The sequence below is a fragment of the Centropristis striata genome, chromosome 15 (assembly GCF_030273125.1).
Source record: "Centropristis striata isolate RG_2023a ecotype Rhode Island chromosome 15, C.striata_1.0, whole genome shotgun sequence".
Classification (NCBI taxonomy): Eukaryota; Metazoa; Chordata; class Actinopteri; order Perciformes; family Serranidae; genus Centropristis; species Centropristis striata.
The window spans coordinates 2,583,670-2,611,540 of record NC_081531.1 but is presented as its reverse complement, the minus strand read 5'-3'; the positions used below and the strand labels follow the sequence as shown (position 1 = coordinate 2,611,540).

Here is a 27,871-nt window from a genome sequence, read left to right as displayed (position 1 = left end):
TCAGGTTTTATTTTCTGAAAACCAACAAACAAAAACATGATACAGATAAAGTTATAATTATTTAAACAGATTAATGAAAGAAAAAAACAGGTCACATGACTTTATTTCAAAGTTTAAAACCTTTTATAAATCTCGTTGCAGCAGAAGTTTCATCGTTTAAACCTTAAAGTTTTTGTTTGAAGTTAAAGCATCAAAGTTTAGAAAATCAATAATCTGATCTGCAGTCGTTCTGATTTTTTAAAATCACAAAGTTCAGGTTCTCTTTAGAACCCTGATACAAACAGGAGAACCCCCCGTATTTACATTTAAAAACGAATAATAATTAAACACTGTACAGTTTATTGAGCCTCGTTATGAAACATCTGACCACGCCCACTCTGTGATGTCACTGTTGAATTTGGGAATTTAAAGTTTTAAACATCAGCAACAACAACAACAGGACATGACTCGTTAAGAGTCAGAACTCGTTAAGAGTCAGAACTCGTTAAGGGTCAGAACTCATAAAGGGTCAGAACTCGTTTAGAGTCAGAACTCGTTAAGGGTTAGAACTCGTTAAGAGTCAGAACTCGTTAAGAGTCAGAACTCGTTTAGGGTCAGAACTTAATAGTCAGAACTCAAAGGATAATAACTCGTTAAGAGTCAGAACTCGTTAAGAGTCAGAACTCGTTTAGCGTCAGAACTCGTTAAGAGTCAAAACTCGTTTAGAGTCAGAACTCGTTAAGGGTTAGAACTCGTTAAGAGTCAGAACTCGTTAAGAGTCAGAACTCGTTTAGCGTCAGAACTCGTTAAGAGTCAAAACTCGTTTAGAGTCAGAACTCGTTAAGAGTCAGAACTCTTTAAGGGTCAGAACTCGTTAAGAGTCAGAACTCGTTAAGGGTCAGAACTCGTTAAGAGTCAGAACTCTTTAAGGGTCAGAACTCGTTAAGAGTCAGAACTCGTTAAGAGTCAGAACTCGTTTAGGGTCAGAACTCGTTAAGAGTCAGAACTCGTTAAGAGTCAGAACTTGTTTACAGTCAGAACTCGTTAAGGGTCAGAACTCGTTAACAGTCAGAACTCGTTAAGAGTCAGAACTCGTTTACAGTCAGAACTCGTTTAGGGTCAGAACTTAATAGTCAGAACTCAAAGGATAATAACTCGTTAAGAGTCAGAACTCGTGAAGAGTCGAAACTTGTTTAGTCAGAACACGTTTAGAGTCAGAACTCGTTATGGTTCAGAAGTCGTTAAGTCAGAACTCGTTAAGAGTCAGAACTCGTCGTTCTGTTACTCGTTTCATCAAGAATCCTGACAAATAAACAGTAGTAGTACTCCTGCAGGTACTACCAGTACTATGACATCACTTCAAACTACTAAACATGAAACAAAGTTTTACAGCAGTAAAGAAACATTAAACAGGTGTGACTCCGCCCCCTACAGGTTCAGGTGCAGCAGGGGGCGGGGCTAACAGGAGTCCTCCTCTGATGACATCACAGTTGATATTTAAACTCCGCCCCCTTTCTTGTTAATATTAAAAATAAAAATAATTAAGAACAGGAAGCAGAAAGAGGTGACTGATTCAGTTCTTTTGTTTTGTTTTGTTGTCGTGGAAACGTCGTTTTTTAGGAGCTCCGCCTCCTCGTCCTCCTCGTCTTCATCAGGTCAGAACATCAGCGGTTGTTTGTTGAACAGTTTATTTTCTGCAGAAAAACAAAAAGTTTACATTTTGAATCAGAAAAAGTCCAAATGTTTCAGTTTAATCATACTTAAGACGTTTATTTAGCTTTTCAGAATAAAAGCCTCTGACTGTAGCTGGAAGATACGAACGCACACACACACACACACACACACACACACACACACACACACACACAGACCACTGCTTTGATGAATGAATCTTATTATCATGTCACACACACACACACACACACACACACACACACACACACAGTGATTCCTGTTGTGTAAACAGTTTGTGTGTGTGTGTGTGTGTGTGTGTTCTGCTGTGTGGTCTGTGATTGTTTTTCTTGAATCAATTTCACAGTCCACACACACACACACACACACACACACACACACACACACACACAGACTGAACACATTATTTAAAGTGACAGAGACTTTTGTTTTCATCTTGTTATTATTTTATTATTTGATCCATTCATTCAGTCAGAAAATATCCTCTTAGTTTATTATTTATAAATAATATATAAAACGAAACACAGAAGGTAAATAAGTATTTGTTGTTGTTGTTGTTGTTGTTGTATTTACCTTGAGCTGCTGAGTTTTCCTGCTGTTTGTTCTCCAGTTCGCTCTCTGGAATCACTGCAACACAAACACACTGTTAGTTTAAGTTTTCTAGTAGAAGAAGAGGAGTACAGACATTAATGGAGTAGAAGAAGAGGAGTACAGACATTAATGGAGTAGAAGAAGAGTACAGACATTAAAGGAGTAGAAGAAGAGGAGTACAGACATGAATGGACTAGAAGAGGAGTACAGAAATTAAAGGAGTAGAAGAAGAGGAGTACAGACATTAAAGGAGTAGAAGAAGAGGAGCACAGACATTAAAGGAGTAGAAGAAGAGGACTACAGACATTAAAGAAGTAGAAGAAGAGGAGCACAGACATTAAAGGAGTAGAAGAAGAGGAGCACAGACATTAAAGGAGTAGAAGAAGAGCAGTACAGACATTAAAGAAGTAGAAGAAGAGGAGCACAGACATTAAAGGAGTAGAAGAAGAGGAGTACAGACATTAAAGGAGTAGAAGAAGAGGACTACAGACATTAAAGTAGAAGAAGAGGAGCACAGACATTAAAGAAGTAGAAGAAGAGGAGCACAGACATTAAAGGAGTAGAAGAAGAGGTAGTTTACCTATGAGCGCCCGCTCCACCTGCTCTCTCCTCCTCGACTCGAAGTCTAACGCCTCCTGCAGCTTCCTCTTCGCCTTCTTCTCCTTCTTCAGCCTCCTCTGGATCGCCACTGACAACCACAGACCATAATAATATCACAACCACAGACCATAATAATATCACAACCACAGACCATAATAATATCAACTACAGACCATAATAATATCACAACCACAGACCATAATAATATCACAACCACAGACCATAATAATATCACAACTACAGACCATAATAATATCACAACCACAGACCATAATAATATCACAACTACAGACCATAATAATATCACAACTACAGACCATAATAATATCAACTACAGACCATAATAATATCACAACCACAGACCATAATAATATCACAACTACAGACCATAATAATATCACAACTACAGACCATAATAATATCAACTACAGACCATAATAATATCACAACCACAGACCATAATAATATCACAACTACAGACCATAATAATATCACAACTACAGACCATAATAATATCAACTACAGACCATAATAATATCACAACTACAGACCATAATAATATCACAACTACAGACCATAATAAGATCAACTACAGACCATAATAATATCACAACTACAGACCATAATAATATCACAACTACAGACCATAATAATATCAACTACAGACCATAATAATATCACAACCACAGACCATAATAATATCACAACCACAGACCATAATAATATCACAACTACAGACCATAATAATATCACAACCACAGACCATAATAATATCACAACTACAGACCATAATATCAACTACAGACCATAATAATATCACAACCACAGACCATAATAATATCACAACTACAGACCATAATAATATCACAACTACAGACCATAATAAGATCAACTACAGACCATAATAATATCACAACCACAGACCATAATAATATCACAACTACAGACCATAATAATATTAACTACAGACCATAATAATATCACAACTACAGACCATAATAATATCACAACTACAGACCATAATAATATCACAACTACAGACCATAATAATATCAACTACAGACCATAATAATATCACAACTACAGACCATAATAATATCACAACCACAGACCATAATAATATCACAACCACAGACCATAATAATATCACAACTACAGACCATAATAATATCACAACCACAGACCATAATAATATCACAACTACAGACCATAATATCAACTACAGACCATAATAATATCACAACCACAGACCATAATAATATCACAACTACAGACCATAATAATATCACAACTACAGACCATAATAAGATCAACTACAGACCATAATAATATCACAACCACAGACCATAATAATATCACAACTACAGACCATAATAATATTAACTACAGACCATAATAATATCACAACTACAGACCATAATAATATCACAACTACAGACCATAATAATATCAACTACAGACCATAATAATATCACAACTACAGACCATAATAATATCAACTACAGACCATAATAATATCACAACTACAGACCATAATAATATCAACTACAGACCATAATAATATCAACTACAGACCATAATAATATCACAACTACAGACCATAATAATATCAACTACAGACCATAATAATATCACAACTACAGACCATAATAATATCAACTACAGACCATAATAATATCACAACTACAGACCATAGTAATATCATAACTACAGACCATAATAATATCACAACTACAGACCATAATAATATCAACTACAGACCATAATAATATCACAACTACAGACCATAATAATATCAACTACAGACCATAATAATATCACAACCACAGACCATAATAATATCACAACTACAGACCATAATATCAACTACAGACCATAATAATATCACAACTACAGACCATAATATTATCACAACCACAGACCATAATAATATCACAACTACAGACCATAATAATATCACAACTACAGACCATAATAATATCAACTACAGACCATAATAATATCAACTACAGACCATAATAATATCACAACTACAGACCATAATAATATCAACTACAGACCATAATAATATCACAACTACAGACCATAATAATATCAACTACAGACCATAATAATATCACAACCACAGACCATAATAATATCACAACTACAGACCATAATAATATCAACTACAGACCATAATAATATCACAACTACAGACCATAATAATATCAACTACAGACCATAATAATATCAACTACAGACCATAATAATATCACAACTACAGACCATAATAAGATCAACTACAGACCATAATAATATCACAACCACAGACCATAATAATATCACAACTACAGACCATAATAATATTAACTACAGACCATAATAATATCACAACTACAGACCATAATAATATCACAACTACAGACCATAATAATATCAACTACAGACCATAATAATATCACAACTACAGACCATAATAATATCAACTACAGACCATAATAATATCACAACTACAGACCATAATAATATCAACTACAGACCATAATAATATCAACTACAGACCATAATAATATCACAACTACAGACCATAATAATATCAACTACAGACCATAATAATATCACAACTACAGACCATAATAATATCAACTACAGACCATAATAATATCACAACTACAGACCATAGTAATATCATAACTACAGACCATAATAATATCACAACTACAGACCATAATAATATCAACTACAGACCATAATAATATCACAACTACAGACCATAATAATATCAACTACAGACCATAATAATATCACAACCACAGACCATAATAATATCACAACTACAGACCATAATATCAACTACAGACCATAATAATATCACAACTACAGACCATAATAATATCAACTACAGATCATAATAATATCACAACCACAGACCATTTCACCTGTTCACCTCAATGACCTGTCTCACCTCTGACCTGTCTCACCTCTGGTCTGTGACCTGTCTCACCTCTGGTCTGTGACCTGTCTCACCTCTGGTCTGTGACCTGTCTCACCTCCGACCTGTCTCACCTCTGACCTGTCTCACCCCTGACCTGTCTCACCTCCGACCTGTCTCACCTCTGACCTGTCTCACCTCTGACCTGTCTCACCTCTGACCTGTCTCACCTCTGGTCTGCAGCTCGGTGCTCAGCTGTCTCTGGAGCGTCTGCCGGGCGTCTCTCTCTCTCTCCAGCTCCAGTTTTAACTCTTTCCTCTCCAGCTGGTTGTGTTTGTCCTGAGAGCGAGCGCTCTCCACCGCCACCTTCAGGAGACCCTGAGGACAGACAGACAGACAGACAGAGAGACAGACAGAGAGAAAGACAGACAGACAGACAGACAGACAGGCTGAGTCACTGCAGGCGTCCTGACGGGACACGCTGAAGGACAGGAGGTCCACCTGAACACCTGGAGTCCAATATCATCTCCATGATACTGTGGGATCGTCTGCACGTTATCGTCTGTACTTTGTCGTCTGTACATTATCGTCTGTACGTTATCTTTTGTACTTTATCGTCTGTACGTTATCGTCTGTACGTTATTGTCTGTACTTTATCGTCTGTACGTTATCGTCTGTACGTTATCGTCTGTACGTTATCGTCTGTACTTTATCGTCTGTACGTTATCGTCTGTACGTTATCGTCTGTACATTATCATTATCTTCTGTACGTTATCGTCTGTACGTTATAGTCTGTACATTATCATTATCTTCTGTATGTTATCGTCTGTACGTTATCGTCTGTACATTATCATTATCTTCTGTATGTTATCGTCTGTACGTTATCATCTGTACGTTATCGTCTGTACGTTATCGTCCGTTCGTTATCGTCTGTACGTTATCGTCCGTTCGTTATCGTCTGTACGTTATCTTCTGTACGTTATCGTCTGTACGTTATCGTCCGTTCGTTATCGTCTGTACGTTATCGTCTGTACGTTATCGTCTGTACGTTATCGTCTGTACGTTATCGTCCGTTCGTTATCGTCTGTACGTTATAGTCCGTTTGTTATCGTCTGTACGTTATCGTCTGTACGTTATCGTCTGTACATTATCATTATCTTCTGTACGTTATCGTCTGTACGTTATCGTCTGTACATTATCATTATCTTCTGTACGTTATCGTCTGTACGTTATCGTCTGTACGTTATCGTCCGTTCGTTATCGTCTGTACGTTATCATCTGTACGTTATCATCTGTACGTTATCGTCTGTACGTTATCGTCCGTTCGTTATCGTCTGTACGTTATCGTCCGTTCGTTATCGTCTGTACGTTATCGTCTGTACGTTATCGTCTGTACGTTATCGTCCGTTCGTTATCGTCTGTACGTTATCGTCTGTACGTTATCGTCTGTACGTTATCGTCCGTTCGTTATCGTCTGTACGTTATAGTCCGTTTGTTATCGTCTGTACGTTATCGTCTGCACGTTATCGTCTGTACGTTATCGTCCGTTCGTTATCGTCCGTACGTTATCGTCTGTACGTTATCGTCCGTTCGTTATCGTCTGTACGTTATCGTCTGTACGTTATCGTCTGTACGTTATCGTCCGTTCGTTATCGTCTGTACGTTATCGTCTGTACGTTATCGTCTGTACGTTATTGTCCGTGCATGACCTCTATGTTTCAGGTAGATCTCACCTGTATGTTGGTCAGCAGTGTCTCCATGGACGACAGTCCTTCAGCCAATAGGAATGGAGCGAAGGCGTGGCTAGCGTGGTTGATTGACATCGACTGAGAGGTGAGCGGCAGCTTCTCATAGGTCGGTTTGGAGAGGGGGAGGGGCAACAGGCTGACTTCTGGAGGTAGGAACAAAGTGAAAACACAAAGGTTTTATAAACAAACAACCTCCTGAATATTTAATGAGGTTTTATCGAAGGTGGAGAACAGCTTCCTGTTTTTATTATTTATGAGCTCTTTGTGCCTGTGTGTGTTGCTGTGTGTCTATCTTTGTGAGGACCCTACATTCCCTCAGCTCAGGACATGTATGCATGAAGCGTGTTGCACTCACAGTATGTGAGTGTTTCTATTATTTATTGTGTCTGTTGTTGGTCTCCTGTTTGTTCTTCGGTCCTCTCGTCAGACAAAACGCTGAAATATAAATCTGACCGGCTGCTTTTCAGTGAAACATCCAGGATTTTCTATCTGGAGTATCCTGATATAAACCTGATCCAGGTGTCTGATGATTCACACAGCGGATTGAGAAGAAAAAGAAAAAGACAGTAAAAGATGTGATGATCTTCAGGATCAAATAAAAGTTCATTCATCCGACTGTTCTACGGTCTGGCAGCAGCAGGATGAGATCCAGGCGACCTTTTTAAACATTATTGACTCTTTGTTATCGTCTCCACATTTATTCGCTGTGACATCACTGCTCTGTCCTCCAATCAGAGATCAGATCAGTGGATAAAGAGGAGCCATGACTCAGGGAGTTTGTCCTCCATAATGTTCTCACCTTTTTCTTTCAGCAGCTTTTTAAAGTTGTTTTCTCGCTCTGCGACCTCGCCATCTGTGGACGCCACAACACAGTCTGTCTGATTATTACAGGGAAACTACCACAACAACACTCCTTATGTATTTATTCATGTAAAAGTTTCTGTGTGTGTGTGTGTGTGTGCTGACCCAGCTCTAGTGTGTGCACCGCAGGAGGAGGTGATGATGACGATGATGAAGACGCTCTGGAAGGTGATTGGCTGTTTGGTTCTCGGGGGCGGAGCTCATCGTCACTGGGGGAGGGGCAGGGGGAGGGGCTTCCCAGAGGAGACTCCTGAACACAGCAGAGGGTTAGCACTGTTAGCATTAGCACTGTTAGCATTAGAGCTACAGTTATTATTGGCAGTGACAATGTTTTTTCTTTTTATTTACCGGTTAAACATTTGTTATATTGTTACAATAAGCAATGGTACAATTAGCAGTGTTAGCATTAGCATTAGCACATAGCCCTTGTTAATGCACCACTAATATCAATGATTGTCATTGACATATCCATTGTCAGTGTTAGCATTAGCACTAGCGGCGTTAGCTTGCCTTTCTCTCTTCTGTGTCAATGTGCGACACGGCGGCCATGTTTGCCAAACTGCTGAGCTGACTCATCTGGTTCATCGCCATGGCGACGCTGGCGGGGGGCAGGCCCACAGGGAGGAGGGGGTGTGGCATGACCATAAAAGGAAAGTCTGACAGACCTAAGGAGGCGGAGTCAGAAAGACATCTGCTGTGATGCTACGATGCTAAGCTAACAATAAAAAGATGTATCCAATCAGAGGAGAGCGGTGACTCACGGTTGGCCAGCAGGGCGCCGTGCTGCTGCAGCGTGTTGAGGTGCAGCGACGCCGAGCCAGGGGGCGGAGCTACAGAGGAGGGGGGCGGAGTCAGGAGGTGCTGCTCCTTCTCCCATGATCCTTCACTGCCCGCTGCAGGAGAGGAGACACAGGGGAGCTGTGAGGTTCAGAGACAGATGATGATGTCATGATGATGTCACGGTGATGTCACACGCTACCTGTGTCGTCGTTCTCCGACTCCCCTCCGTTGTGAAGTCGCTGCTGTTCGCTGTTGCTATGGAAACCCATCATCATCCTCATCTTCTGCAGCTTCAGCGCCTCGGCCATCGCCGCCGCCGTCAGACCTGCAGAGACGAGACGACACATCAGGGACGAGTCAGAGACACCTGACAGGTGAGACGTCTGACACTGGAGCGGCTGTTTGAGGTATTTATAATATTTTCTGCTCCCCAACAAGTCTCCATTGACAAAAACAGTGATTTTAGCTCCCAGATCACAAGTGAAGTTGGTCTACAGCTGCCTCAGTCAGGGACTAGGAGACAAAACTAGAGTCAGAGACTAGGAGACAGACTCAGGGACTAGGAAACAGACTCAGGGACAAGGAGACAAAACTAGAGTCAGAGACTAGGAGACAGACTCAGGGACAAGGAGACAGACTCAGGGACTAGGAGACAGACTCAGGGACTAGGAGACAGACTCAGAGACTAGGAGACAGACTCAGGGACTAGGAGACAGACTCAGAGACTAGGAGACAGACACAGGGACTAGGAGACAGACTCAGGGACTAGGAGACAGACTCAGAGACTAGGAGACAGACTCAGGGACTAGGAGACAGACTCAGAGACTAGGAGACAGACTCAGGGACTAGGAGACAGACTCAGAGACTAGGAGACAGACTCAGGGACTAGGAGACAGACACAGGGACTAGGAGACAGACTCAGAGACTAGGAGACAGACTCAGGGACTAGGAGACAGACTCAGAGACTAGGAGACTTGTCTGAAGGAATCTGATATTTAGAAATTTCCACTTAATTATTAATTCTGCCTCTGTCTGTTCCATGAAATGTTTTTGTCTTTAGAGGAGAGGATGAGGAAGATGAGAGTGAGGATGAAGATGAAGGTAAATGTTGGTCATGTTTTCTATCTGATTGATCAATAATTAATAACGCTGGCAGCCTGAGCGTCTCCAGTGACTCTCTGTCTCTCGACCACCTCTCTCTCCCTGCAGCCACTCGGCCCAATTAATCGCCTCCTCTAATTAGTTCAATTAGCGCTAACGAGGGACTAACGAGGGAGTAACGAGCGGGCAGCGACCCCCCCGCCCCGCGGCTCCTTTCACTCCTCGTGAACGAAAACAAAGTTTTTCTCTTTTTGTTCTTCGTGTTTCGCTGCAGGAGATTTTTTTTAACTTTCTGAAACTGGAACATTTAATGTCAGGAGACAGTTAGCTTAGCTTAGCATAAAGACTGGGAGCGGAGGGAAACTGTTAGCATGGCTCCATCACAACGGAAGAAACCACTTTGTTCTTTATACGAGAAGATATTTAATTAGAGAGATTAAACGTCAAATGTTCAGAGGAAGAACCGAGACGAGAGAAACGGCTGGAAGTAATAAATGAAGTATTTCTGTTAGTACTACAGATAAATACAGATATTCAATATAGTTATATAATATTGGTGATATATTTATAGACTGAATCTGAATTTTTTCAGCATCATCAGGCATTTGTCTGCTGAATGATTGCAGTAAAAAAAAAAAAAAGGAAAAGTTGCATCACTCTAAATCAAGTAAGTTAAGTAAGTTAATAAAACAGATAATTTATTTTAAAATATGGATAAAATACAGTAAACATCTAATATAATATATAGAGAATTTCACGTTTTTTTGTTTTTTTTTTTACAGTTTTTTTTTGTTCTTCTTGGTTTTTTTTACATTAAGTGAAAATTCCATAAAAAAAGGGAAACTACTTTTTTTTTTCTTTCTTTAAATTAACCATAAAATGGAATTTGAAATCTGTAAATTATTATAATGGGACGGTAAAGATATATATTTTTTTACAGTAATGTTAATTTTCTTAAAGATCTTTAATGTTAAATTACAATGAATTCTATGTTGAAAAAAAAGAATTAATAAAATAAAATCTATAATCCTTTTTGTTTTCAAATGAAGCCAACTTTCTGTTTTCTTACAGTAAAACTTTAAACGTAAAAGTAGTTTTAACAATTTTACCTTATTTTATGGCATTTCTCCTAATGTAGAAGAAAACAAGAAAAACCCTGAATAATATATAATACAGTTAATTTCTCTCAGTCAACAGACACATTTAGCTGAATAAAAGTAGAAGCTATTGTTATTTGATGAAAATCAATTTCCATTTGATTTGATTTGCATCTTTGTTTTCGCTTTAAAACAAACCAACCAGGTTCCTGTGGATTATTTTTTTTCTTATCACAGAAAAAAACAATAATACATTATCTGTACTGTATTTTATCTCAGATTAAACTTTATCTGAGCTTCTGTTCTTCAAAGTAATTAAGTATTAATTAAATGTTTGAAAGATAAAATATGGCGTCTTGTGATGAAAAACCTGCAGCAGAAAAGTGTCTCGTGATCCGTTCCACTGGACTACACCTGGAACAAAGAAACTACAGAATGACATCACGCTCCAGTTCTTCTTCACTGATTAAATATAAATAAATATATTTTATGTATCAGAATAATTTCTCATACCAGAGAGTCCATTACAGAAACAGCATGTGCAAACAGGAAACGCATCACTGAGTGACGTTATAACACACACACACACACACACACACAGTAATAAACATGTCAGTTTGATAAATTCATCTTGTTTTCTCACTGAGCTGCTCCCTGTTGGAGAATAAAAACTGTTTTATTTTTTTAAAATACAGAAACAAAGAAAATTCCTTCGGCTTCGGACAGGAGGAAAAACTCTATAATATTATAAAAATATTTATTTCAATTATCAGCGTTTTCGCTCAGGTTTGTTTTTGTGCAAACATTTAAAATGTGCAGAAGAAGGACGCTTTGTGACTCTGTCCACTTTATCTTCACTTTGTAGTTTAATATGTCACCTTTACAACATTTTAATTAACTCTGTGTGTGTGTGTGTGTGTGTGTGTGTGTGTGTGTGTGTGCAGAGTTAATCATTTTCTTGTTCGTTTGATCTCTCTGTCTCTGACCTCGGTCAAGAAATGTGGCAGTTTGAGTATTTTTTAATAAAAACTGTGTGTGTGTGTGTGTGTGTGTGTGTGAGTGTTTTCATTAAGCTGTCAGGCTGTCAGGAGGTGATGGAGGTCAGGGGGTTGGTATGTGTCCTCTCTGAGCAGCGGAGCGTCTCTGCTGGATTAAACTTTGAGCTCAACAGAAACATGAAGAATGTTTTTACATCACAGCGTTTATTCGTCGCCTTTAATATAAGCTCAAACATCCTTCGAACTTCACTTATTATTCAGTTATAAGTTTTTATTTGAACTGTCACAATCTGTTTGAACTCAAAATTACACATTTAAATATATATACAAATACTGTCGACAAGGACAACATATCTTTTATAGTTGAGTGTGTTTGAAAGCGCTTATTCTTCTACTTCTTCTTATTCTTTTGTTTCTTCCGTGTTGTTTTTCAGTCGACTACTCCTCCCAGAGTTTTGGTCTCACAAACACTAAAAAGGTATCAAATCGACCGGCTCAGCCATGACAAGTGTCCTCTGACTTTTCTAAGGGTTTTGGCAAATGTTTTTCAAATTATTCGGCAAAAACTTGCCAAAAAATCCACCCAATGAAACCCTATGGAGAGGCTCGAGTGCATGACATCATCACTGAAGTGGAGAGGGAGAGAAAAATGTGTCTTCTCCCTCACATTGGTGTGGTAAAGCTGTCAGAGTTCTAGTTTGGGCGTAGGACCACACATGATCCACCAACACCACCCACAGCCTCATAGACCTCCATGGGAAAAAGGAGGGAACATTTCTGGAGGAAAGCAGAGCTACCAGTTTCTTCTAAACACTGTAAAAAAAAAATGTCTTCATATTTCTTCACAAAACACATATGCAGACGTTCAGGACGTCGGATCAATGATAGGAGCTACAGTTTAGCCAAAAATGCTTTCTGTTAGAGGAGAACGCCTGGTTTATTGTCTTACAGGACTTTTGAAAACATGCATCTCGTTTTCTTAACTGAAGGAGGGCACTGCATCTCGTTTTCTTAACTGAAGGAGGGCACTGTACCTCGTTTTCTTCACTGAAGGAGGGCACTGCACCTCGTTTTCTTAACTGAAGGAGGGCACTGCATCTCGTTTTCTTAACTGAAGGAGGGCACTGCACCTCGTTTTCTTAACTGAAGGAGGGTACTGCATCTCGTTTTCTTAACTGAAGGAGGGCACTGCATCTCGTTTTCTTAACTGAAGGAGGGCACTGCATCTCATTTTCTTAACTGAAGGAGGGCACTGCATCTCGTTTTTTCTTAACTGAAGGAGGGCACTGCATCTCATTTTCTTAACTGAAGGAGGGCACTGCATCTCGTCTTTTCTTAACTGAAGGAGGGCACTGCATCTCGTTTTTTCTTAACTGAAGGGGGGCACTGCACCTTGTTTTCTTCACTAAAGGAGGACACTGTAACTCGTTTTCTTCACTGAAGGAGGGCACTGCATCTCGTTTTCTTAACTGAAGGAGGGCACTGCATCTCGTCTTTTCTTAACTGAAGGAGGGCACTGCATCGCGTCTTTTCTTAACTGAAGGAGGGCACTGCATCTCATTTTCTTAACTGAAGGAGGGCACTGCATCTCGTCTTTTCTTAACTGAAGGAGGGCACTGCACCTCGTTTTCTTCACTAAAGGAGAACACTGTACCTCGTTTTCTTCACTGAAGGAGGGCACTGCACCTCGTTTTCTTAACTGAAGGAGGGCACTGTATCTCGTCTTTTCTTAACTGAAGGAGGGCACTGCATCTCGTTTTTCTTAACTGAAGGAGGGCACTGCACCTTGTTTTCTTCACTAAAGGAGGACACTGTAACTCGTTTTCTTCACTGAAGGAGGGCACTGCATCTCGTTTTCTTAACTGAAGGAGGGCACTGCATCTCGTCTTTTCTTAACTGAAGGAGGGCACTGCATCTCGTCTTTTCTTAACTGAAGGAGGGCACTGCATCTCGTCTTTTCTTAACTGAAGGAGGGCACTGCACCTTGTTTTCTTCACTAAAGGAGGACACTGTAACTCGTTTTCTTCACTGAAGGAGGGCACTGCATCTCGTTTTCTTAACTGAAGGAGGGCACTGTACCTCGTTTTCTTCACTGAAGGAGGGCACTGCACCTCGTTTTCTTAACTGAAGGAGGGCACTGCATCTCGTTTTCTTAACTGAAGGAGGGCACTGCACCTCGTTTTCTTAACTGAAGGAGGGTACTGCATCTCGTTTTCTTAACTGAAGGAGGGCACTGCATCTCGTCTTTTCTTAACTGAAGGAGGGCACTGCATCTCGTCTTTTCTTAACTGAAGGAGGGCACTGCACCTCGTTTTCTTCACTAAAGGAGAACACTGTACCTCGTTTTCTTCACTGAAGGAGGGCACTGTATCTCGTCTTTTCTTAACTGAAGGAGGGCACTGCATCTCGTTTTTTCTTAACTGAAGGAGGGCACTGCACCTTGTTTTCTTCACTAAAGGAGGACACTGTAACTCGTTTTCTTCACTGAAGGAGGGCACTGCATCTCGTTTTCTTAACTGAAGGAGGGCACTGCATCTCGTCTTTTCTTAACTGAAGGAGGGCACTGCATCTCGTCTTTTCTTAACTGAAGGAGGGCACTGCATCTCATTTTCTTAACTGAAGGAGGGCACTGCATCTCGTCTTTTCTTAACTGAAGGAGGGCACTGCACCTCGTTTTCTTCACTAAAGGAGAACACTGTACCTCGTTTTCTTCACTGAAGGAGGGCACTGTATCTCGTCTTTTCTTAACTGAAGGAGGGCACTGCATCTCGTTTTTCTTAACTGAAGGAGGGCACTGCATCTGGTTTTTTAACTGAAGGAGGGCACTGCATCTCGTTTTCTTCACTGAAGGAGGGCACTGCATCTTGTTTTCTTCACTGAAGGAGGGCACTGCATCTCGTTTTCTTCACTGAAGGAGGGCACTGCATCTCGTTTTCTTCACTGAAGGAGGGCACTGCATCTCGTTTTTTAACTGAAGGAGGGCACTGCACCTCGTTTTCTTCACTAAAGGAGAACACTGTACCTCGTTTTCTTCACTGAAGGAGGGCACTGTATCTCGTCTTTTCTTAACTGAAGGAGGGCACTGCATCTCGTTTTTCTTAACTGAAGGAGGGCACTGCATCTCGTTTTTTAACTGAAGGAGGGCACTGCATCTCGCTTTCTTCACTGAAGGAGGGCACTGCATCTCGTTTTCTTCACTGAAGGAGGGCACTGCATCTCACTTTCTTCACTGAAGGAGGGCACTGCATCTTGTTTTTTAACTGAAGGAGGGCACTGCATCTCAGTTTTTTTAACTGAAGGAGGGCACTGCATCTTGTTTTTTAACTGAAGGAGGGCACTGCATCTCGTTTTTTAACTGAAGGAGGGCACTGCATCTCGTTTTCTTCACTGAAGGAGGGCACTGCATCTCGTTTTTTAACTGAAGGAGGGCACTGCATCTCACTTTCTTCACTGAAGGAGGGCACTGCATCTCGTTTTCTTCACTGAAGGAGGGCACTGCATCTTGTTTTTTAACTGAAGGAGGGCACTGCATCTCAGTTTTCTTAACTGAAGGAGGGCACTGCATCTTGTTTTTTAACTGAAGGAGGGCACTGCATCTAATTTTCTTCACACAAATACCAGAAGACGATCCAAATATCGGCTCAATTTGGTTGTCAAAAGAAAAACTAAAACTTAAAACTGTAGAAATGTTTTATTTAGTATTTAGTTCATATAATTCATGCAGCCTACAGTCAATAATTGGAAGTTGTACTTAAAATCTTTATTATTAATTTTATTAATTAAATGTGTCAACCACAGCTAAAAGACAGAATATTGGACTGACGGAAACACAAAGACTAATTAATCATGACATCGCTCAGAAGAGAGACGGATGACTCACAGGTAGCCGACCAATCAGAGCCAGGCCTGGCTGTGATGTCATCTTTGTTTATAAAATCTTCTTAAGCTGATTTTCTTCTTCTGCTTTTTCCATCACGAGATGAAAAGTTTGACACTTGTCGCCGTGAGCAACACACACACACACACACACACACACACACACACACACACACGCACACACATGTACACACACACACACACACACACACACATATACACACACGCTGGAGCTTCGGGTGAGACTCCAATCTGTCAATCATTTTGACATCTGCTAATTAAGCAGCTAATTATAGCTGTAATCTCACACACACACACACACACACACACACACACACACACACACACACACTCTGAGCTGTGTAGAATTAAAACACGTTGATGTGTAACTGCCTGACAGGCTGAATTCAGGGTAAGATTCACATTAAAAATCTTCAGAAGATAAAATATCAGATTTTGGTCTAAAGAAGAATCATTAATAATATAATCTGGCTGTTGATGTTCCTTTCTTCTTCTGTGGTTTTTATTCAGAGAGGTGTGTGTGTGTGTGTGTGTGTGACTCACCTGTCTGTGACAGCAGGGCGGGGCTTATCAGACTGTGTGGGAGGAGCCTGGAGCCGTCCGCCATGGTGGCCACGCCCAGAGTCCTCTTCGGAGGTCGACCCGGTCGAGAGCTGAAAAACAAAACAGGACGCTCCTTTAGTGAACCTTTTATTAGCTGACCACACACACACACACACACACACACACACACACACACACACACACACACACATACAGAAACACACACACAAAGTCACACAGACAGACACATACGCAAAGACACACACACACACACACACACACACTGTGTCCGTCTTGGGGGTAAACACAGGTCAGTGTTTGTGATTGACAGGTCCGAGACAACCCGCCCACACACACACACACACACACACACACACACATTACTGAGGAATTTATTACTGTGTGTGTTTTGGGGGGTTCCCACACTTAATTAAATTGGGACAAAATGTCTTTTATGTAGCACACACACACACACACACACACACACACACACACACACACACACACACACAGTTCAACCAGTGGAACCAGCTAAATGAACTCAGTAACAAGAAATCTGAAGAACAATGTGTTGGATCTTAATAATATACATATAATATAATCAGATATAATATAATGTATCTAATGATGTATGTAGATAAACTTAAAGACGACACACCACATCACCTCGTAAACTCTGAGACACTCATGCTGCCGTTTCAACCCTTTGGAGTTCTGGTCTGTTTATCTCTTTCTGACTCCCTCTTCTCTCTAGAAACTTAAAAAATCTTTACCTGCCATGCTGCTATCAGCCTCACAGATACGACCCGTTCATTATGGTTTTCCACTTTGACTCTCTGAATCAACATTTAGAACCAAAAAAACATGAAATCAGATTTTGAAGTTTTAGGATTTTTTTACTCTCAGAACCGTCGGAAGAGCACCTGAATGCACCGCAGCACACAGGACGGTGCGTTCAGGTGCAGTATGTGTAGCACAGAGTGGAGACGGCTGTGTTGATTCACCGTTTATTTTCAGTGATCTCACATCTACACACACACACACACACACACACACACACACACACACAGATGGCTGTCAATCACAACTAATGATGCTCTTCTCTACTGTCAGGCTGTGTGTGTGTGTGTGTTCCTGACCTGTCTAAGACAAGGTCACACACACACACACACACACACACACACACCTATAAATTGTATAGACAATACGGTCACCCTCCTCAACATCTGATTTACTGCGTAGCTGTGTGTGTGTGTGTGTGTGTGTGTGTGTGTGTGTACGTGTGTGTGTGTGTGTGTGTGATGGTTCAGTCTTCAGCTGTTTCTGCTGTTAGTATTTTCACACAGAACTCAAATATTACGCATCAAAAAGTGTCATTTTTTGTTTCTATGATTTTCTCCCACTCCATTCTGTCTTACCTTTCACAATAAAAGCCCCAATATTTATCAAAAAAAAATTCTAAAACACATTCTCAAATTTAACACTTTAAAGTTTCTTTATTTTATATATATGTAATTATTATAATTATAATTAGTTACCCGTCTTCACATAAATCAGATCCATAAGTTTGAATTCATCATGATAATCACAGACGTGTTAATTAACAACATAAATGAATCAGTTGTTGACAAACTGGGTGATGCTTTAGCTGTTGAGTCTGTTTTTATTGATATATTGTTCATACTTTTTTATATTTACTTTTGTTTAAATTGATAATACTTTTATATTTCTTCTGGTGTATGTTGCTTGTTTACTGTTTATAGTTATTTTTTGATGCTTCTTTCTACTTTTGCTCTCCACTTTGCTGCTAAAACACTGAAAATGTCCCCGCTGTCGGACTAATAAAGGATATCTCATCTCCTCCAATAATGGACGCGTTCTTCTGCAGACGTTATGTGGTCGCACTGCCTCGTTATATTTCAGCTTCACACAGAAAATATTAAAGATGCTCTGAAATTATAGTGACGGAGCTGAAACACTTGTTATTAAAATTACACATTATTAGTTTTATTTTGGTGTTAAAAAGATGTTTACTGTTCTATATTTCTATTCCTACACCTGTTCATTAAGCAGCACGATGTGTAGATCACACACACACACACACACACACACACACTCACACACACACACACACACACACACACATACACACGTTAAGTGTCAGTTTAATAAGAATCAGGAGATTAAAAACGATTAACACAAACAGCCTGTTCACATTAAAGCTGATTTCACTGTCACACACACACAGACACACACACACACACACACACACACACACACACACACACACTCACTCACACACTCACTCACTCTTCGTTAATCCCATAATTAGTCTCGGCTCATTTACATAATTTGATCATCAGAGGAAAAAAAACACATTTTGATCCACATTCAGCAGCAACACACACACAGATGCACACAAACACATATACACACACACACTTTAACACACACACACACACAGACAAACACACCTGCAGGCGACACAAACGTTAATTTCAAGTGACATAAACGGAGTGTGTGTGTGTGTGTGTGTGTGTGTGTGTGTGTGTGTGTGTGTGTGTCACACCTGCAGGTCATGTGACGGATCAGGTGGAGATGATTTCACTCATCAGACCCTCAGACACGAAATAAATAAATATTTTTATATATTTATATGATACACAGATTTATTATTAAACCACGATTTATCCGGCTCGGGTCGGGTCGGGTCGGGTCGCGGGGGCAGCAGAGCAGAGAACCAGCTCCTCCTGGACCCCGAGGTGTCCCCAGACCAGATGAGATCTGTAATCTCTGCAGAGGGTTCTGGGAGGACCTGGGGGCCTCTAACATGAGGGGTCCAGGAGGAGCCCAGACCCCCTACAGAGGAAACTCATTTCATCTCGTTCTTTCAGTCACAAAGCTCAGGACCAGAGATCAGGGTCTGACCGGAGACGGACCGGTACATCTCTTGTCCGGTCTCCCTTCACCGCTGAACACCTGAGATACTGGAACACCTGGTGCAGTACCTGATTCCGACCCAGAGGGGGCAGTCCACCGTGTCCCAGCAGAGAACCATGAACTCTCATACAGACCGCTCCAGAGAGTCCTGAAGGTCTGAAGAAGCCAACAGAACCACATCATCTGCAAAGAGTTGAACTCCGAACCCCCTCGTCCCCCCTGCTGCTCCTTCAGATCCTGTCCATGAAAACCACAATCAGGATCAGGGACCAGAGACAGTCCTGAAGGAGACCAGCACTCAACATGACTGATTCGGGACACAGCTCCAACTTTGGGTATGGATGTCTCGTACCCCGGTACCCCCCTACAGGACTCCATAGGGACTTAGCTCTCTCCGAGTCCACAAACACATGTAGACCAGATGGACAAACTCCCATGATTCTAAAGAGCTGGTCCACTGTTCTAGTCTGGACCAAATCTACCTTGTTCCTCCTGAATTTAAGGGTCGACACACTGGAGTAAACTTCGCTGGGGAGGCTGAACAGTTTAATGCCCTCTGGTCCCCTTTTACCAAGATGTGAACCGACCCTGGTCTGTGGTCAACAACCTCAGAGACCTCTGCCAGGATTCTGGATCAGTCATCATGAGTCTTCAGATGGATTCAGGAGTTCCTCAAAGTGTTCTTTCCACCGTTCTGCAACATCTCCAGTCCAGGTCTTTGGTCCAGCTGAACGAATCCTGAATCGACCAGCAGTTTGTCAGAATTTCAAGCTGGAAGACTTCTCTGTTGCCTCCTCAAACTCCTCCCACACTCTGGTTTTTGTTTTGTTGACGATGAAGTTTCAGCCAACCGGTACCCCCCTACAGGACTCCATAGGGACTTAACTATCTCCCAGTCCACAAACACATGGAGACCAGATGGACAAACTCCCATGATCCTGTTCTACTTCATGACAATGCTCTAGTCTGGACTGAATCCACCTTGTTCCTCCTGGATTTAAGGGTCGACACCCTGGAGTAAACTTTCCTGGGGAGGCTGAACAGTCCTCTGGTCCCCTTCTATCCAGATGTGAACCACGACCCCGGTCTGTGGTCGACAACCTCAGAGACCTCTGCCAGGATTCTGGACCAGTCTTCCTGAGTCTTTAGACGTTTTTTGGTCAGATTCAGGAGTTCCTCATAGTGTTCTTTCCATCATTCGGTAACATCTCCTGTACAGGTCTTTAGTCCGGCTGAATGAATCCTGAATCGTCCAACAGTTTGTCAGAACTTCCTTGATACCAGCTGAAAGAATTCTCCGTCGCCTCCCCGAACTCCTCCCACAGTCTGGTTTTTGTTTTGGTGACGGTGCAGCTGCAGCCAACCGGTACCGTCTGCTGCTTCAGGAGACCCGGGGCCAACCCAGTACCCTTCAGGACTCCATAGGGACTTAGCTCTCTCCGAGTCCACAAACACATGGAGACTAGATGGACAAACTCCCATGATTCTAAAGAGCAGGTCCACTGTTCTAGTCTGGACCAAATCTACCTTGTTCCTCCTGAATTTAAGGGTTGACACCCTGGAGTAAACTTTCCTGGGGAGGCTGAACAGTGCGATGCTCTCTGGTCCCCTTTTAATAAGATGTGAACCACGACCCCAGTCTGCCATTCTGCCAGGATTCTGGATCAGTCTTCCTGAGTCTTTCGACGTTTTTTGGTCAGATTCAGGAGTTCCTCAAAGTGTTCTCTTTCCACTGTTTCCATCTCCGGTCCAGGTCTTTAGTCCGGCTGAACGAATCCTGAATAGTCCAACGGTTTGTCAGAACTTCAAGCTGGAAGACTTCTCCGTCGCCTCCCCAAACTCCTCCCACAGGTTGTTGTTTTGGTGACGGTGCATCTGCAGCCAACCAAACCTGAAGGACCTCCTTCAAGCTGAGGAACCGCCACGACTCGTTCCATTAACCCTTTGGAGTTTCAGGCTGTTTTGTCCCTTTTTGAATACTTTCCTTCTCGCACTCCATCATTTTTTTCACCCATATGACCTTATCATTATTTTTCATTTTGATTGATTTTGAAAATGATGTTTTTCACTTTCAGAACACAATCCTGCTCAGTGAAGAATTGTAAATGTTGGTTCCAAATCTAACATCTAAGAGATGAAATGTTCTATATTTTATACTAATTATATTTGACCTTATCTCCGGTTTTACTTGTTCTATCATCATCAAACACAAACTGGCTGACGGCAGAAACAGCTGCTGCAGGTTTGACAGCGGGACGTCATGAAGAAGTCGTGTGGCGGCTCTTCTGTGGACTCCGGAGGGTTAAAACTTAATGAAACATGAACTAAAGTAACGTCTGTTTTTTCCTTAAAATCTGCAGGTTTGAGAAACGAGCCAATCAGCAGAGAGTGGACGGCGTTTTTATGGCGAAACGAGCTAAAATCTGATGAACGCTAAAAAAAAAGAAGGTGAGTTCTGTCAGGGGGCGGAGCCTCACAGGTGAGTTTATAAAAGAGACGCAGCTGAAACTGTGTGTGTGTGTGTGTGTGTGCGCCTCAGGCTTCGCTGCTGGCAACATGTTTGTCCATATGGCACACACACACACACACACACACACACACACACACACACACACACACACACACACACATTTCCACTGATCACATCAAAGAGGAAGAAGAGGCATTTTTTAATTATTATTATTATTATTATTATTATTATTATTAATAATAATAATATTTTGATCATATTTCTATTGTGAAGTCTGTAACAACCTCGAGTCCCACCACAATATAAATCATATTTTTATATCATATTTCACATTATAAAACATGTTATTATGTTATAGAGCTATCGACATTCGAGCTATTTTTTTTTTTAATTGACTGTTTCGGACAAAAAACATCTGTTTTCTGATTTTATTTTGTTTTGTTTCTGAACAAACAAAAGATAAATCTGACAGAAAAATAATAAATGATATATTTTTTTATATTTTTGTTTGTCTACTGATTGGACTATTAAAGGATTAAATTAAAGAACATAATTTAATGTTTAATCATCTGCCGTCCAGACAAACAATCACACTGTGTCAAAGATATTAAAGTCATTAAATTAATTAATTATGACATAAAAGAGACAAAATGATCCGTCAGACCTGATGAGGATTTAAATCAACGATCACACGAGTTTATTGTTGTTTCAGTTATTAGAAAATAAAATATGATGTTGAGTTTACAGGCTTTAATTTTATATCTGCTCATGTTTTAATGCTATCTTTATTATTATTTATAATAATAATAATTTATATAATAATCATTGTGAGAGCTGCAGCCACAAGTCCACTGAAATAAAATCAGCAACTATTTTAATCATTTTTTTAATAAAAGACTTTTCAGAGTTCCTGTTTTATTTCACAGTTAACTGAATTAAGATTAATGACTTTTTTAAGAGCAAATAATTCATTGAAAAAATGATGAAGATGAATCGTAAACAAATCCGTGAAGATGAAAATAATTAATAATTATGATAAAAATTGATGCGATGATCATTTAATGATATTTTTATGATCAAACATCCTGCACATATACTGTAAATAACACTATTTTATTATATTATGCTGTACTTATTATTCATACCAATAACTAAACATTTCTACAGGATATATATTATATATTCATATATATTTTATATATATAAATATATATTAGACACATTACGGCTGCAGAAGTTTCACTGAGAGACATAAATATTTATTTCTCTTATAGTCTAAAATATATTTGTTTGTTTTAATATCACCTCTATTATGTATTTTTGCATTATTTGCATGTTTTCTTGCCTTTCAGTGTTTCTGCAGCTGAAACATGAATAAATTAATTTTTTAAAAAGTCGTATTAGTAGTAAAATTTTCTCCCGATCAATAAATCATCCAAATCGTTCTGAAGTCTGAAGTTTATCAACACAAATCCACTGAATTAAAAACACTTTATTTATATTTATGGGCTGATTACACAGTTTTATTATTTATTATTCTTATTTATAAATAAATAGTATCATGAAAATAAAAAACCTGACTGAAGTCTGATATGTGTTATAATATATTACTAAAGTCACTTTAAATCACTTTAATTCTGCAGAAATTATTTATTTATTTACTATTGTTATTATATTATAGTATTATTAATATTATAATGTTTATTAGAAAATTGTCTATATTTAATCTGATGTATTATCACTGAAGTCGAATTAAATTATTCTTTTTTGTGTATTTAAATCTGTTTATATTATTAGAAATTATTTTTATGTTACTTTTATTATAGTAAATATCATAATTTATTGTTATATAATTGTTTATATTAATATTTATCCTGCTGTGTGTGAAATTTTGAACCCCCATAAATAAATAGTATGGTGAAAATTAAAAACCTTAGTGAAGTCTGATTTGTGTTATAATACATTACTAAAGTCACATTAAATCACTTTAATTCCGCAGAAATTATTCATTCATTTACTATTGTTATTATATTATAGTCGAATTAAATTATTATTTTTCTGTGTTTAAATCTGTTTATATTGTTAGAAATTATTTCTATGTTAATTTTATGATAGTAAAAATCATAATTTATTGTTATATAATTGTTTATATTAATATTTATCCTGCTTTGTGTGAAGTATATATAATGTGAACCCACATTATATATAAATAAATAGTATTATATTGTGGGAGTGGGTGCACATGTGTGAGTAAGTAAGTGTGTATGTGGTGAATATGGCATAGCTTGTCTACCTGCACTCTTCAATTAATTTGTAATTGATTTTTTTTTTTTTTCTTTTTTCTAATTGTTTGTATTTGCTTGTTTTCTGTTGTTTTTGTTTTGTTTTGTTTTTCAACTGTAATTATGTATATATTGTGAAGCACATTGAGTCTGCCTTGTGCATGAAATGCGCTCTACAAATAAAGTTGAATTGAATTGAATATATTATAGTCGAATTAAATTATTATTTTTCTGTGTTTAAATCTGTTTATATTGTTAGAAATTATTTCTATGTTAATTTTATTATAGTAAAAATCATAATTTATTGTTATATAATTGTTTATATTAATATTTATCCTGCTGTGTGTGAAGTTTTGAACCCACATTATATATAAATAAATAGTATGGTGGAAGTCTGATTTGTGTTATAATATATATCTAAAGTCACATTAAATCGCTTTAAATCTGCAGAAATTATTCATTTATTTACTATTGTTATTATATTATAGTCGAATTCAATTATTATTTTTCTGTGTTTAAATCTGTTTATATTGTTAGATTATTGTTAATTATTTCTATGTTAATTTTATTATAGTAAAAATCATAATTTATTGTTATATAATTGTTTATATTAATATTTATGCTGCTGTGTGTGTTTGAAATGTACCAGGATATTTGATTTATTGTGTTTTACGGACTTTCCTATAATGAAATAAAGCTGCTGTGAACCAGGCTCCAGCAGGTTTTAACCTCCCCCCCCTGACGGAGCATGCTCCGGTAGTCCCGGCCCACCTGGCGTTGGTGCAGTCCCGGTACAGCGTCTCGAAGTCGGCCCTGGTGATGAGCTTGCAGCGGTTGACTCCGGGCTGGATGGCTCCGAGCCCCCGCAGGACGCGCACCTGCTCCACGGTGCAGACCACCGGGCTGATGTCCAGCCGCTTCAGCTTGGTGTAGACGGTGTGCAGCCCGCCCACCAGGTGCTTCAGGAACAGCTCGAACACCTGCGGGAGGCAGATCAGCTCCACGCCGTTCACCGAGAACGACGCCACCTTCACGCCGTGAACTTCCACCATCCTACAGTCCGTGTGCGGCGGCGGTGGAGGCGGCGGCGGCGGCTGAGGCGCGGGGCTGCCGCTCGTCCCGTTCACACTGACTGGAACTCTGCCGCTCAGGAACGCTCCGGACAGGCGGGCGGCCGGGAGGCGCGGAGAGCCGGCGGCCGGGTTAGGAGCGCTGTAGGGCGGGTCGGAGTGGAAGAGCGGCTCGGTGGGCGGGCTGGAGGTCCGGGACAGAGACCCCGCCATGATGGAGCACAAAACAAAGGAGGAGGAGGAGGAGGAGAGAAAGAGGAGTTTATTTCTCTCTCTTCATCAGAGAGTTTTCCCGCGGTCTGCTCCTCTCCGTTCCCGCCACTCAGACTGACTCCTCTCTCTCTCTCCTCCGCGTGCTCCCTGTCCCGCTCACATCCAATCAGAGGTCAGCCAATCACAGGCAGGGACCGCACACGGACAGGCCTCCCATTGGCTGAGAAGGACAGGGGCGGGGCTTATGACAGGTGAGTGATTGACAGCTGAATATAAAATGAAAATAATCTAATATATACTGAATTCTTCTTAATGAGCTTTTTAATAAATATTTTAGAAAATATATAACTAATAAACTCATTTATTTATGTATTTTTCTAATTTTTTTTTTTTTTTTTAATTTTTTAATTTAATTTAATTTTATTTTATTTTATTTTTTTTATTTGTGGTAGCTTTAAACATGTGATTCTATATAGCTATATCTTCTATTTATCTTTATAATTTTTTAAATAATATTCTTAATGTTTTATTAGTTTGTTCAAATTATTATTAATCTGTTAATATTTACTGAATTCTTCTTAATGAGCTCTTAAAGAAGTATTTTTGAAAATATAACTAATAACTAATACATTTTTTATTTATTTATTTATTCATTTATTGTGTCAGCTTTTGACATGTGATTCAATTTAACTATATCTTCTATTTATTGTTATGATTTTTAAAATAATATTCTTAATATTTTATTAGTTTGTTAATATTATTATTAACCTGTTAATGTTTACTGTGTTCTTCTTAATGAGCTCTTTACCTAACCCTAATAAAAAAAATGTTTCATTTATTTATTATGGTAGCTTTTGACATTTGATTCTGTTTAACTATATCTTCTGTTTATTTTTGTGATTTTTAAAATAATATTCTTAATATTTTATTAGTTTGTTTTCTATGTGTTTATTTATGAATACATTTCTTTTTTGTTCCGTTTGTTTATTGTTTGTTAATTTAACTGTGTTTTATCTGACTGCAGCGATCTTTATTCACGTCATGAATTAATCTTTTTTTAATCTCAGGTGGAAGAGAAGAGAAGAGAGGAACTCCACCTCATAACTCAGCTGAGTTTCAAATTAAAGGCGCACCATCAAATTAAAAGCATCAAATTAACCTTTACAGAGCGGAGCAGATTAAATGTCACAGAACAGAAACATCGTTTTATTTTACTGATCTGAAACAGCTGAACTCTCAATCTATCAGATCTGGTCCTGGTCCACTGTCACACATACTGGTCCCGATCATGGTCCTGATCCTGATCCTGATCCTGATCCTGATCATGATCCTGATCGAGGTCATGGTCATGGTCCTGATCCCGATCTGATTCCAGTCCTGATCATGGTCCCATCCTGGTCCAATCCTGGTCCAATCCAGGTCCAGATTCTGGTCCCAGTCCTTATCATGGTCCTGATTCTGTCCCTGATCACAGTACTGGTCCTGATTAATCATGGTCCTGTTCCTGATCCTGGACCTGGTCCTGATCATAGTCATGATATTGATAGTCTATTGACCTGTATGTTGATCTCTAAATCTACTCTGGGATCTTGATGCTAATAATGCTAACAGCTAACATTAGCAGCTGATGTTTTAAACCATTTTATTTCACTCCAAGCTCCGCCTCCTCGTTGGCTCTCAGCCAATCAGCAGAGAGAAGAATGTACTCAATACATACGACAGATTAATAATAATATTAAGAGTTTTATAGGAAAGTGACAGAAGCAGCTTGACACCAAACTAAGTTTTTCCTTCTTTTAAGGTCTCTCTCTCTCTTTCTCTCTCTCTCTCTCTCTCTCTCCCCCCCCCCCCCTCTCTCTCTCTGCAGACAGGAAACGAGCGGGAACCGTTTTGGCGGGAGATCAGAGCCGTCCTATCAGCACACAGCCCTCGTTAACACCTCGCGCTAACGAGCTACAAAAGGCCGTTTAATGTCAGGAACAGAAGCTTCGCCAGGAAAGATTTAACAGCAGAACACTTTCTTTTTCTTTTCAACATGCTTCAAACGCTTTCACACACACACACACACACACACACACACACACACTGGAGATGT

The 27,871-nt window shown here is 39.5% G+C and overlaps 1 protein-coding gene across 1 annotated transcript; it reads right to left on the bottom strand.

Annotated features, from left to right (window-relative positions):
• Window positions 1–3: 3 nt before the first annotated feature.
• Window positions 4–26,083, bottom strand: LOC131987187 (dachshund homolog 2-like). Its single transcript, XM_059352375.1, has 13 exons — window positions 25,265–26,083; window positions 16,802–16,911; window positions 9,365–9,490; window positions 9,220–9,278; window positions 9,092–9,095; window positions 8,896–9,050; window positions 8,491–8,635; window positions 8,324–8,377; window positions 7,510–7,667; window positions 6,007–6,154; window positions 2,843–2,950; window positions 2,245–2,298; window positions 4–1,673 (listed from the first exon to the last, which is right to left on the bottom strand). Exons 1-13 carry the CDS (start codon window positions 25,774–25,776, stop codon window positions 1,636–1,638), a joined length of 1,671 nt encoding a protein of 556 aa, XP_059208358.1. The 5' UTR covers window positions 25,777–26,083; the 3' UTR covers window positions 4–1,635.
• Between the last annotated feature and the right edge of the window lie 1,788 nt (window positions 26,084–27,871).

Coding starts and splice junctions, on each gene's coding strand:
- LOC131987187 (XM_059352375.1), bottom strand. CDS start 25,776: ATGGCGGGGTCTCTGTCCCGGACCTCCAGCCCGCCCACCGAGCCGCTC. Junction 16,912..25,264: donor CGGGACTGCACCAACGCCAG/GTGGGCCGGGAC, acceptor TTTGTTTTTCAG/CTCTCGACCGGGTCGACCTC. Junction 9,279..9,364: donor GTCGGAGAACGACGACACAG/GTAGCGTGTGAC, acceptor CCTCTCCTGCAG/CGGGCAGTGAAGGATCATGG.